The sequence below is a fragment of the Xiphophorus hellerii genome, chromosome 7 (assembly GCF_003331165.1).
Source record: "Xiphophorus hellerii strain 12219 chromosome 7, Xiphophorus_hellerii-4.1, whole genome shotgun sequence".
NCBI lineage: Eukaryota > Metazoa > Chordata > Actinopteri > Cyprinodontiformes > Poeciliidae > Xiphophorus > Xiphophorus hellerii.
In genome coordinates this window covers 25,653,248-25,666,465 of record NC_045678.1, presented here as the reverse complement: position 1 = coordinate 25,666,465, position 13,218 = coordinate 25,653,248, and the positions used below count along the sequence as shown (strand labels likewise).

At 36.8% G+C, this 13,218-nt stretch overlaps 1 protein-coding gene across 3 annotated transcripts in view; it reads right to left on the bottom strand.

The window, feature by feature from the left end:
* LOC116722878 (neuropilin-2-like) overlaps positions 1-13,218 on the bottom strand; it is a 124,432-nt gene that overhangs the window by 16,860 nt on the left and 94,354 nt on the right. For 2 of the 3 annotated variants that reach the window (XM_032567247.1, XM_032567248.1), the window contains exons 12-16: positions 13,076-13,144; positions 11,481-11,645; positions 5,888-6,156; positions 5,655-5,751; positions 4,288-4,320 (exon numbers count right to left, since the gene is read on the bottom strand). In XM_032567247.1, coding sequence (XP_032423138.1) covers positions 4,288-4,320; positions 5,655-5,751; positions 5,888-6,156; positions 11,481-11,645; positions 13,076-13,144 — 633 coding nt within the window. The remainder of the gene's footprint in view (positions 1-4,287; positions 4,321-5,654; positions 5,752-5,887; positions 6,157-11,480; positions 11,646-13,075; positions 13,145-13,218) is intronic. The other variant, XM_032567250.1, reaches the window with a different exon arrangement.

Genomic DNA, 13,218 nt, shown 5'->3' with positions numbered 1-13,218 from the left:
TCCAGATGTTAAAATACACATTTTCTTTATTTTGCTCAAATCATTGTTCAGACTGCCTCACCCATCTGCTCTGTTTCACTGAGTGCACTCTACCTGCTAGTGAAACACTGACTACTCATGCATACTTTACATAGCCAAAGTCTAATACTCCTACAAGCAACATAAATATGCATGAGTACTGAAAGCTTGACATTCCTAGGAGCGGTGTTGGTCAGAAAGGGTAAAACCTTTGCTGGTTTTCACTGAATATCACTCAAAATCAGGAAGAAACACACTCATCTTTAAATTTCAGCAGCATTGTCTACGATCTACGCAGCCAGAAACATTTTATTTTGATTGTTGCAAACATCACAACCATCTGCTGCATATTGACACGCAAAGGCCCATGCCATGCGCTCAAACTGAACCAGAGAACACAAACGATTCATTTCGGACCGGCTAAGCAAACAATGTGGAACGCTAAGCCTTGATGAAGATGTTTTGTTCTGTTTTGAGGGGGTCAAGAGTAACTAAATTCGGGTGGTGAGAACGAGAGAACAAAATTGCAGGGTTAGGGGAAGAAAAGGTATTATTGGAGGAGAGAATGGAAAAAAACAGAGAGGGGTCGGTAGAAAGTGAGACGGTAGAAGGGTGGGAGGGTAAAGAAGTGGAGGGAAAGAGCTAATCCTGCCATGATATCTTTAATCCACCATTAAAGGGCTTGACTGAAACTTCAATACTCTGTCAACACACTGTGAGAGGAACCTGCTGTGAGAGCAAAGTTGTTGTGGAGAGAAATAGAGAGCGACAGAAAGAAACAGAGAGAAATGAAGCACAAGAGAAGGGAAAAAAAGAGAAAGAGAGCAGACAAGCAACAACTAGCCAGGGATCAGAAAGGAAAGACAGAAAGGAGAGAGAAATAATGAAAAAATGGAGCGGGATAGAGAATCACAAGGAAACCAGTCGACTTCATTTAGACTTTATCTTAAAGTTCAGATACGTTATTTAAGAGTTTACTTTGATAGTAAAGCTGCTCTCAGTGAGGTCTGGACTCAAAATTGCTTTGTGGTGAACAAAGAGACAATTTTAACGGGAGAAAAAAAAGTCTGTTTTGGTATCGGAGTCCTAGACTAAACTGAAGTCCCGATACCTATTCTCAGTGTATTGTCTGTGATTTTTATGTCAAGCACAAACAGTAGTGACATTTTACACAGTCTGGGTTTTTTAAAAAAGGCTTATTTATGTGGATGAGCCACATAAATAAGCTTTTCTAATACCTTTTATTATCTTAGTTTACTTTTATGCTACTTTGTTGTAAACATCATATAGACATGATTTTCATCAAATTTGGATTTGGTGCTGACACTATTCCTTAATGAATTGGATCTGTATTTGAAAAATCCTGATGGGAACATGCCTATTGACGATGCTTAATTAGTATTTTTAATAAAACAAATGTGCTTCAGATCCCATTTCTAAAACAGAAAATAGTTGCAATATAGTTAACAGCAGAAACCACATTTAATTTACAAAGCATAATGTCTTGATGGAGTTGACTGTAAATGTGACAGAAATAATTTAAGCCTCACTTCCCACTAATACCGACACAGTAATGAGTATCAATGGAAAAAAACTGACACATTGTAAAGATTTACAATAATGGATGGGTCACATTTTAACAAGCATCTCAAGGGAGACTTTTAATCCTTGTTCCTGGCATTTAGTCCCATAAGAACTACAACGTAGAACCTGCACTGCCATTAAAACAGGAGTCATATGATCACTGTCCAGGACTTAACTGTGTAAAAACTTCAGTGAGGATTAGGTGAAATACTTGTGCTATGACTCAGCTGACTTGAGCTGTCTTTTCTTTTTTACTATTTTTGGGATTGTATCTGGATGTAGGAAACGCGAGTCAGTTCTGCTTACACAGGCCAAATACTCTGACTTTGAATGTGTATTTTACCCTTGAATATACAAAATGTACAACTAAGCGCCAGTTCTGACATTCTTCTCAGAGGGTTCGGATATGTTTTAACATCACGGTCAGCTCTCTAAACAATCGAACACGCAAAGCCAGTGGATCACGTCCCAAACCCAGACTTTGAAAACAAGAAATCCGGGAGCATAATCTGCCTAAGCCTTTTATCTCCTCTCAGGCTGGGCTATTTGAGGATGAAGGAGAAACACTCAAAGAGAAAAAAACAAGGAAAGAAAAGAAGAAAAAGAGAAGTTGGACGGTGAACAGCTCTGCATTTTATGCAGGTGAGATCAGGGACTTTTTTAGGACCAGTAACAAAGCAAGACCTTTAGGAGAGAGAAATTAGAGAGCATAGAAAGAAAAAAGATGAGGGAATTAATATAAAAATGAGTGATAAGACAGGGAGAGTGAAAAAGTAGAAGTGAAGCTGATGGTGTGAAAAAAAAATCTTACTTCCTCTGTGACCATAAAATAAGCTTTATGAAGATATTTGGGTGTAAATAAAGTCATTTTCTCTTAATCCCATTGACCTCACAAGCTTAAATCTTCATTCAAAAGTAATTTAGAATGTGAGGTCTTGAAAGTTAATGCGTTTCTTTGAGGAAATCCGCTTTGCAGCACAGAATACTGCTATATTGAACTAGGCCGCAAACACACCTTTATGTTATTCTGTTGTCATAATAAAAACTGTGCATCACCAAGAGCATCCCCCCCAACATGCAGGGCCTCATGCAAAAGATCCATTCAATCAACCTTCATCATTCTTTCTTTATGATGATCATATCAATATATTAAATTCCAGCCGTCAAACACCTCCAACTCCTTTTAAAAGGGTTTATTATATTAATTATGCTATATATATTGCAACAATTACAGCACAAAATAACTTTTTTCTTAGATTTGGTTGGAAAAAAATCCATATAAACAAACAGTTTTTGTCATAGTCTGTTCAGTCTTAGTTTGGAGAAATAAGCAGATTTTGTGACTACTCAATATGGGGCTGCATTTAGCCATATTTGGGCTTAAATATCTTACTTGAGTTCAACATAAGGACAAAAAGGTGCAAATAACAGTTGAACTAAGGCTAAGTTTTTTATTTCTTTATTACAAATGCTCAAAAACAGTCCACCATAATATATTTGTGGATTTGTCAGTGGACCATAACTCCAAGTTATACTATATTTGCAGATTTTTTTCACCTAGGACAGAAAATACAGCTTGGAAAGCTAAAATAACTAGACATGCTATTGGCTGGCATTTGCAAATCAGCCAATCCAGGAGGACAATTCATTGTCTTTAGCATTGACTGGCTGTACCTCCCACATCCCCACCAAGACCAGATTTTTGGAGTTATGAGCATTTTTAGAGGGTGTTTCAGCTAGTCGCTGGTGGTTGTGGTCCATAACCTGCGCTGATTGCATGTGTTGGCAGCTAATTTAAGTTGCTAGCACAGAGTTGACTCACATTGGGAAATTACTGCTCCTGAATGATTCAGTTCTGGCAGCAACTAAGTCCAACAAAACAGCATTAAAATGTTTATCCTCAGTAAATTTGCATTATTTAAGTCAAATGCTATGTACTTGGTATTCAGTACTTGACGTTACCCATAGCTTAACCATATTCTATTTGAAAGTCAGAAAATCTGATTTGATTTTATGTTCAACTAGTTACTACAGCAGTACAAGCGCAACAAAATGATTCTGTCCAACTTCAACAGTATGTTATTGCTTTTATCATGTGGAAGCCACAGCGCTATTGGATTTTCAAGTCAGGATTTATTAGGGACCTCTGACTTTCCAAACTGGACTTAGATAAGTCCACTGGACTTAGATAACAGACATTCTTACTTCATATTTGTGCAACTTACCTTTTTAATCACAGAAAATAAATACAAAAATGTACTTTGTTTTAACGCATTGGATAGTGTATGGCAGTAAGTTACTTAAACAGATGGGCACAGCACCAAAAAGGTACTTGGCAGAAAGTTAATGACCAAAGTAATGTTGTTTGTTTTTCTTTTCTCCAAGCTCCATTCTGAGCAGCTCATTCCTTAAGAAATCCCTCATTAAACTACCAAAAAAGTGCTGACTGCTGTCTTCTGCAGGCAACTACACATTAGTACTCAGTTCACATCATCTTAAGAAATAAAAATCCTTACAAACTCTTGGGAATTGAGTCGAGCTGTTGAGATCTGTTCAGTGAGATTCCCCATGGTTTAAAAATGTTGCTCTGGGCCAGTGCAATGCTACAGGCTGAGATTAGCATCAAGCAGGAAGCACAGACAGATTGGCAGAAGGATGTACAAATGCACAAGAAGCAGAACTTACTGGGAATGGCTGGACTTAAAGCATGGAGAGGCTCTGCAAAAGAGAAAGAAGGAAACAGAAGAAATGTTACTAGAAATGTTAATAAAAACTAAATAACAAATGTCATTTATATCCATTTGTGTAGAATATTTTATCTAAAACTTTCCTTTACAACATGGATTTCAAATATGTGAATATATAGCTCATAATTTAGGGCTATTTTACTCCAAATTAAATTTAAACTTTTTATTAAAATAGGAACTGTAGAAGAAAAGGTACGACAGTGTATGCGGGTCATTGTAGATTGAAAAAGGGGCACCGTACATTTCTGCCAGAAAAACTCAGAAATTTTTAGAATAATCTCAGAAATCTTTTTCTAGAAAAAAAAAAATAAAATTTTCTAAGTTTGAAAAGTCAATAATTTGCTAGAAAATACTCCAAATATTTTTAGATTAATTTCAGAAATATTGAAATATTTGAGAAAATTTTTTTTTTTTTTAGTTTTTTTCTGGAAAATTTCTGAGATTTATATTCTATTTACAATAGTCTGAATATGCCCGTTTTGCAAGGAGTTTTTCTCGTAAAAAGTTGAGAAAATGCAGCTACTTTTTCTATTTTCTCACCAAACTCGCTCTTCCTAGTTCCTTCTATCTCATGACCTCATTTCTTACTGTTTCCTAAACACAGTTTTAGTGTCAGCAAGTATGCTGACAAGTAGAAGAGAGGAAATGGATGAAGATTGGGTAAAAAGGTTACGGGACAGTGTGAATAGAAAGGAAGAGGAAGACTGGGAAGTAAGGATGGTCAAAGGTTCATGGGAACATGACCTGAAATTTGCTGCTGTTTATTATTTCCTTGAGGTTATGAAAATGAGAAAATTGAAAGGAATCGGAAAAAATAAAGATCATACGGGCAAAGGGTGAGATGAGATTTGATTAAAAAAGTAGAAAATTGGTGTTTGGCTTCTGTCTGTATGCATGCAATTTTGCATTATTTCTAGTTATTTCTCTGAAATGTCTATGGTTACACAAACTGTAAGCACAAACTTAGTTTTGCTGCATGATGTCTGACAAGTTGGGGAAGATTACTTCAGATGTTAGGGGTGGATAAAAATGTAGACAATGAGGCTGAGAAGGAAGGAAGGAAGACGCAGCAGGATGGGATGGCACAGGAAAAGATAGAGGGAGATATAATAAAAAATTGATTAAAATCCATGCCTAAAGGTCGTTTGCTGCTACGTTCATTTCTTATTTATATGCATTTTTTTCATTTTGACACATGCAAGTGCAAATTAGATCAGTTTTATTAACATTTACCCTTTTTCATCCAGATTCCAGGTAAACACAGAACAAACAAATACCACCATATGGGACAGATTTGTGACTTACGTGCACATTGCTCTAGTTCGATGCTGTTGCTCATGTGGATGTTGTCTATCCTGATGTGGCCTCTAGTTGGGTGATCAAAAAACCCCTCAAACACCACCTGCGCCAGAAAATAATGGTCTTATCAGGAGGAACTTGTTTATTATTTTCAAGAAACACATAATACAAAGAGTCATCCTATCAATTTTTTTAATCCAAAGCTTATAATGACTGGAAAATTGTTAGCATCCGTCTACCTGATACTCTCTGGGGCTTTGGGGAAGGATGGTCCGGCCCTCTTTCCAGTGCGGCCCATGCTCGCCTTTTAGCGTCCATAGGAGGGTCTCCTCCTGGTCGCTGTCCCTCAGGAGGACCCGTAGAGACCCCTGAGCCTCCCCCTGGAGCTGGTAGTAGAAGAGAAGGCAGAGAGGACCTCGTTCTGGCCCTACTTCGGGGCTCAGCAGTCTGGCCTTCTTGCGCTGGGTGTGGCTGCCTGCATCCAGGTGGAGGTAGTTCCCTGAAAAATCTGGAAGGAGAGAAATAGATGGTTATACACAGTGATTTTAAATGATTTTAATCCTGTAGATTAGTTGAATTTTAGTAAAATAAATAAAAGTAAATATGAGGTTAAGCCCTTGTTTGACTCGTCAATGACCATAAGGCATTTTATTGCCTTCTTCGACAGAGAGTTTTAGTTAAATTGCAACTTCAATAAAATTATAGTTTTTAATATTGAAAAATGTTTTATTTTAATGAGCTCTACTTTTTAAATGTACTAAAAGTACCAGAAAATAAATGCAGTGTTACTAATTGTATTGGTGTAATTGAGATTTTTTATCGCTTTGATATAAACACAGCAGTACAATATTCATTAAAACAAATGTTTTGACAATATTTTACTATATGTGACATCCTGCAGTCTTGTAGCAAGTTACAGCATATAGTTCAAGTAATTACCACCACTGGGTAATTTTATGCTTCTTTGAACAGGTTAGGACAGGTGAAATATGAAACATGATCATTACATTTTGTGCACAAACTCATTCTTAGCTAATGAGATTTTAGTCTGCTCAGTTCTGCCTACTTTGAGCTCCTTTCAGAATGAGATGTTTTAGGGCTTCTTGTCACTTTAAATCCAAATAAGTTGCTGGCCAAGCCCCAAAACATTTACACTTGCATGTGAAAATGCCTGCAAATAGATGCACAATTATACAACTGTACATCTTTGAAAAGCAGAAGTGGAGACTCCTGCACAACCAACAAGAATACACCAAGTGATTTATGAATATTAAGTCTAGAGTGAAGCACTTGTCTTTTACAGCAGCCGTTGTACAGCGCATAACCAGCTGACCAAACATGCTGGACCTCTGATTAAGTTGTTAGGTGACAGGCTGGTTGTGGATTGGGTTGCTGGGTAATGACACAGCATGTCTCAACAATCAGGACGTTTTTGAAATGGTTCCTTTTCCAGACACAAAAAACCATTAACTTAATGCCAAAAAACAGTTGGGTCTCAAACTGTATTTGAGACTCTAATGGATGTTTAAAAACATCATAGGTCTCCTTTAAATGAAGCCTAATCACAAGCACAATGCTTTATAACAGTCATTCTGTCTTGAGACAGTTTTACTCTTTTTTTATCCATCTGTCCATCTATCCATCTCTCAGAATTACAAGAAATGTTGAGCAGCTTTTGCACCACTCTGTGCTCAATAAATAATGCATTAGATTTGAGGTAGCTCAGCTCTTTACTTGGAGGCATTGAGAAAAGGGGGACCTAAATTACCATTGCTCATTAAGTACACTTAGGGAAAAGTTGCAGTGTTTTTCTGTCGTTCCACGTTTGATCTTGGCTGACGTACAAAGGGAAGGAATTAATTAAAAACTCTCCATGGAAGAAACAGAGATGTAGAACTGGCTCTGAGGGAAAGAGGAAAAAAATCCTGTATCTCTCGATGCTATCTTTGTACATGAACATTGGTCCCACTTTCAGTCTTCTTGTTTATGTTTACATCTCTGTTTGTGTGTTTCGAGGTTTGTCCATCAATCACTGACTTGTTCTGAGCTCTATGCTAAAAGCATTTATTGCTGATATAACATGTGCATACATTTCTGCACAAGGCTGAGTCTACAATAAGACAAGATCATAGACTAACATTTTACTTCTTGGCACATTGATGAAAAATTCTCCACTTTGTCTTTAATGAAAGAATGTTGGTGTAAACTTCTTGCAATCTTTCTTTTTAAAGCATTTTGGGGTTGAAAGTATTATAAGTCAAATAATCACGTCATTAGCAGAGGAGGTATTTCAGCCACTTGATTCAGATGTGTTGGTCAGGGATGAATCTAAAAGTTGCAAACATGTTGGAAGTTGAAATTGCCTTGACTGCAGTGTTAGAGTCTTGGGTCATTCAGATTATGTTCTTTGAACAACGCGCAACTTCAACATACCTCCACAAAAAAGGGAGCATTTTTTTCAATGTGTATACCCCAACGTGAGAGATTTCAGCACATTTCAAAAAAGAAATAAAATAACTTATGAGCTCTGTTCTGGTTGGCTTTTCTCTTTTAAATCCCCAAAAAAGGACTCTTAATGGCAGGGGCTGCCGATCAGATTTGCATACGCAGACAGCTTGCAGACGGGGTGCCACGCTAATGTTGCTGTAGAACAAGACTTAATGTCATGTTGCTGTCAAACAAGGAGACAGGGGCGCTGCTAAGTCAATTTCACATCATCACATAAACGTACTGGGAAGCACAGACACACAAAGCGCAGCCCAGAGAGACAGGCGTTCGAGCTTTGCCTTGTGTCACGGTTCAGCTTTTTTACGAAGGAGCTGTCCAGTCAACCGTGAACTTGATGGTTTCAACAGATACGATTAAAACCTTGCTACGTAGCAAGGTCATATATGTGTGGGAAGGAAGTGAACCCACAAACTTTGAGTGTTTAGTCAGGTTAAAGTTATGGTGTGGAGAGGTGTGTGGAGCACTGAGCACTGCAAAAACCCAAAATCCTACCAAGTATTTTTGGTCTAGTTTCTAGAGCAAATATCTTTGTGCACTTGAAATAAAACAAAACTTACAAATAACTTTGTAGAAAGATATAAGACCTTGTTTTAAAAACGTCTTGTTCTATTGGCAGATTATTTCACTATAACTAGTTTTTCATTAACTTGAATAAGCTCCTATTTCTTGTTGAAAAATTACTTGCAAGTTAGTTTTGTCTTATTTCAAGTGTACTAAGATATTTGCACTAGAAAGAAGACAAAAATACTTGGCAATATTTTGTGTTTTGCAGTGCATAGAGCTGAAGAGTAACAGTAACTCTTCTGTCAAAGCTATCAAACTCATCTAACTGCCCTGGGCAATGTGCATGCACCTTCTAGATGTGTAAGGTTTATGATAACGTGTAAGTGTGATTGATAAAACAGTCTTAGTTATCCGCCTGCTCTTATTAAAGATGCACAGATGTGGAGAAAAGGAAAGCACCACTGAGGGAAATGGATGAGAGGTCAGCGAGGAGAGAAGAAGGCAATCTGACTGATGGAGAAAGAGGGCTGGAGGTGGAAAATGGAGAGAAAATGCTAAAATTATACAAAGCAATGTGAGTTGAAATGGAGGTGAAGAGCTTATAACAAAGGGATGGATTGAAGGAGGCATGGTGCCGTAAGGGGAACAAAGAAAAATGAAACAAGGACTGAGAACAGAGACAGTTTTGTAAGAACATTAGAGGAAAGAAAAATATATGATAGCCTACAGGGGGAAAAAAGGGCAGAAAACACAGATGAGTGTAAGGAACAAAGATATACCCATACCAGCCACTTTATTAGCAAAGCTTTATCAGTATTTGACTGAACTCATTTTTTTCCAGAGCTTCTTTAGCTCTTCGTGGCATTGGTATTTGAAGGTGCTTTAAACACGCCGATATTTTGGTCGATATTGACATCACAGAATCATGCACTTGTGGCAGATTTTGATGCTGGTCTCTCACTTTACAACAAACAAAAGAGACTGAGATTTGACTAACATTATTTGACTGTGGAAACCATTGAAGTACAGTGAAGTCATTGTCATGTCTGTGAAACCACATTTAATTTATCGGAGCTGTGCATTATTCCATTATTGTGCTCAGTTCCAACTTCAAAATGTCTCCTTTACGGTTTCCAGATAACAAAATGCAACAAGTTTCTGCTGCAAACACCTGAAAGGCTATCTTTGCTAACCAGCAATTGAACAAGTGTGCCTAATAAAGTGGCCAGAAGGTGCATAAAAGACTCGATACACAAAGAGATCAAATCTGTGCAAAGAGCAAAACTAAAAGATAAAATTAAACAGTTGTGTGTGTTATATTTTGACAAAAAGAGGGGAAAATAACAATACAGACAACTCAGTAAACTAGGTTATAGGAGAGGAAACTCTAAGCTAGCATTTTTCTCCAAACTTTAAGGCACTTTCAGGAAATCAAGAGAGAAAGCCTTGCATCATGGTTGCTTCCAGTGGTTCCTCACAGCATTGGGATGTGTGATTTTTATCCACCAGACATACACTTTGATGTTAATTAGCTCAAAAAAGCTTTGTTCTAAGAAAGGTTTAAGACTTGTTTAGAAATTGCCTGAAAAATAAGACGTTTCTTGAAGCTGCCTGCAAACAGCTTAAAGAGTTAAATATATTCTTGAATATTTCAGTATGGTTGAGTTACTATTAATTTTTACGTTTTAAACCTGCATAGGATCCAAAAATTACAAAGTCTACATGTTGCCTTTCATGTATAAGTTACATGAAAAGTTAGATTTCCTCTTGTAGTAATTATCTTTTTTTTTTGAACCCCCCCTCTGCAAACATGAAATGAGTCGCTGTTGTATTCCAATACAATTTTGCCAGTCATCTTTTCCAGTAGAAACACTGTGATTAGGGTAAACAACAGGGCTGCAGTGTTCCCAATATGCTTACGGCAACACAGTCAATCTGAGTCAGATCTGGTTGGAAGTAGACACAAAACAAAAGAAAGAACGGCATTCACTGCTGGTAACATGTTTAAGTCAAGTCTATGCATTTAAACATGGACAAAGCAGAGTCATAAATAGAGATATCACTTTGCGTGTGACAGAAAAAGTCAGAAATGTAAAAATCAGTGTATTCCTGAGACACTGTGTGTGTGTTTTACATGGGAAGGCAGCCATACAAAATTTATTTTGGCTGGTTTAAGTTGGTTTCCAAAAAAGTTTCTCTTCAGATGTCATTCTTGTTCAGATTTCCCACCCAGATCTCCAAAACACGAGCCTTAGCTATACATGGATAATTTATTAACACCTATTGCTCCTATACAGACGCCTGCATCCCAAATGTACAAATACAAAAGCTTTTTCTGATGCTTTAAAACAATTTGTTTTGAGATACTAAAATTAAGAGATGAAAAACCTAAGAATTTGTTGTCTTTGTAAGAGCTTTACTTTCACTTATTTTAAGGCATTTAGTTTTCTTTATTGTACTTTAAACTGGAAGTCAGCAGATAGGCTTAACCCCTACTAATTTCTCTCATTTTAATCCCTCAAAGCGAGTCTACTATGTTTTTTGACTTATTAGCTGTCACAAGTATTCACAGAGATTGATTGACGAAGTTGTGTGCTCATATTCAAAGCCAAAAGCAGCAGTGATGAAAAAGAAGATTCATTTAAACCTCATGCTTTAGCCACAGCAGGGATGTTCTAAATTATAAATAATCATAAGTAAAAGTCAGTTTCACAAATCTAAACCTGTTCTAAATTATTCCTGTTTTGGTATCATCTCGGTGAATGATTGCTGCGCTTTGCTTTTCATGTTGATATTCTTCAGAGGTGTCGCTGTTCTTACTGTCTGATCCCAGCGACAGGTCCTGCCATGTCCCGTGAGTGTTATGTCCATTTAAGCCGCCGCTGGCTCCGTGCAGGGTCCAGCTCACACCTGAGTGCGGATCAGCCGACCAGCCGCACAAACTCTTCTCAAAGTCACACACGGCCGACAGGGATGGCGTTGTGGCTGTGAGTTGAAAAGGAAAGACGAATCATGAATAAATACGCACAGTGCAAAGTCACCAAACGTCACCAAGCATTTTTGGTATTTCTAATGCAAATGTCTTACACTTGAAATACGACAAAACTTCTAAATAACTTTGCATAAAGATATATAAGCTTGTTTTAAGTCAGCAATCCCTCGTTCCACTCACACATAATTTCACTTATAACATATGAAAACTATTTCACTTGTTTTAAGTGAAATAATCTCAGTGGAACTACTACACTTTTTATCAATTTGAAGGATTTATAATCTTAAATAATCTTAAATTATAAATATAAAGTATATACTTTAGCATACTAAAGTATACTAATTTAGTATACTTGAAATAAGTCAAAACTAAGATATATGCACTAGGAACAAGACCAAAATACTTGGTAAGATTTTGTATTTTTAGTAGTGCATAAAGAAAAGAAACACTGGAAGAGACGCAAAAAGAAACACAAAAATTGTAACAATTTTCTTTTTCTTTTTTAAGAAAAAAAGCAGGAAAGAAAGAAAGAAGGAAAGAAAGTAAAAATTACCCATGAAAATTTTATTTTCTTGGTGTAATTATTTATTCTTAGCTATAGGTAGCAAGATTAAAAAGGCTGATTATCTATTTGATAAAAGAAACAACACAAAAAGAAAAATGATCTATCTATCTGTTTGTCTATCCAATCATCCAAAAGATAAAATACATATCTTTACACTTTCAGAATGTATTCTTTTTTTTTATTTCTTGCATGGCTGTGTGTTACAAATTAAATGCAACATAGTCTCTTTTATTCAGTACTATTGGATTTCTTTTGGGAGAGTTTAAAATGAAACATTGCCTTTTCTTTTGTTTTGATTAAGCTGAGAGATTCATTGTCTATTTGTTTTGCCATTTAAATAAAGATCTTCACAAATACAAAAGGAAGGGTAAAGGACAGAAGAGAGTAAAAATGTAAATGCAAGAGAACATAATTCAGTCAGGGACTACTAACCTAACACTCATAAAATGAAAGAAGGCAATAAAGTAAAGGGTGAGTGGCAAAAAAAGTATAAAAGAGATTGAAAGAAAGAAAATGAGATGATAAATTATTCCAACTAAACGACAACCGCTGTAAATAAACTCCAGTGAGGCTACTGACTGATAGTCAGTTGACCTATAGCTGTGAAATGATACACCGGTGTGAGTCTGGTTGTGGGAGCTTATTTCCCCTCAAACAGAGCTTCCTGTGGGACTCTGAATGTAACAGACTTCAAAGCCCAGAGGCTCTGTGGTGCGCAGTGACATCATGGCTGTGACCTTAAGAGAGTAAGTGTGTGTTTTTATGGGTGTGGATGTGACACAGTTAGAACTAAATGAATGTGTAAGAAATCTGAATTTGTCCATGCGGTGATGTTTATGAGGAACATGGTGTGCTTACCTGATCTCATTGTAGGAGTCGTCTCCTCCAGTCTGGTCGTGGTGGTGCTCACCGTAACAGTGGTGATTTCTGTCAGGAAATGATAGATTTATTAATATAGACACAAAAGCATGAAGGAAAGATTTCAAAACTATAACACCATC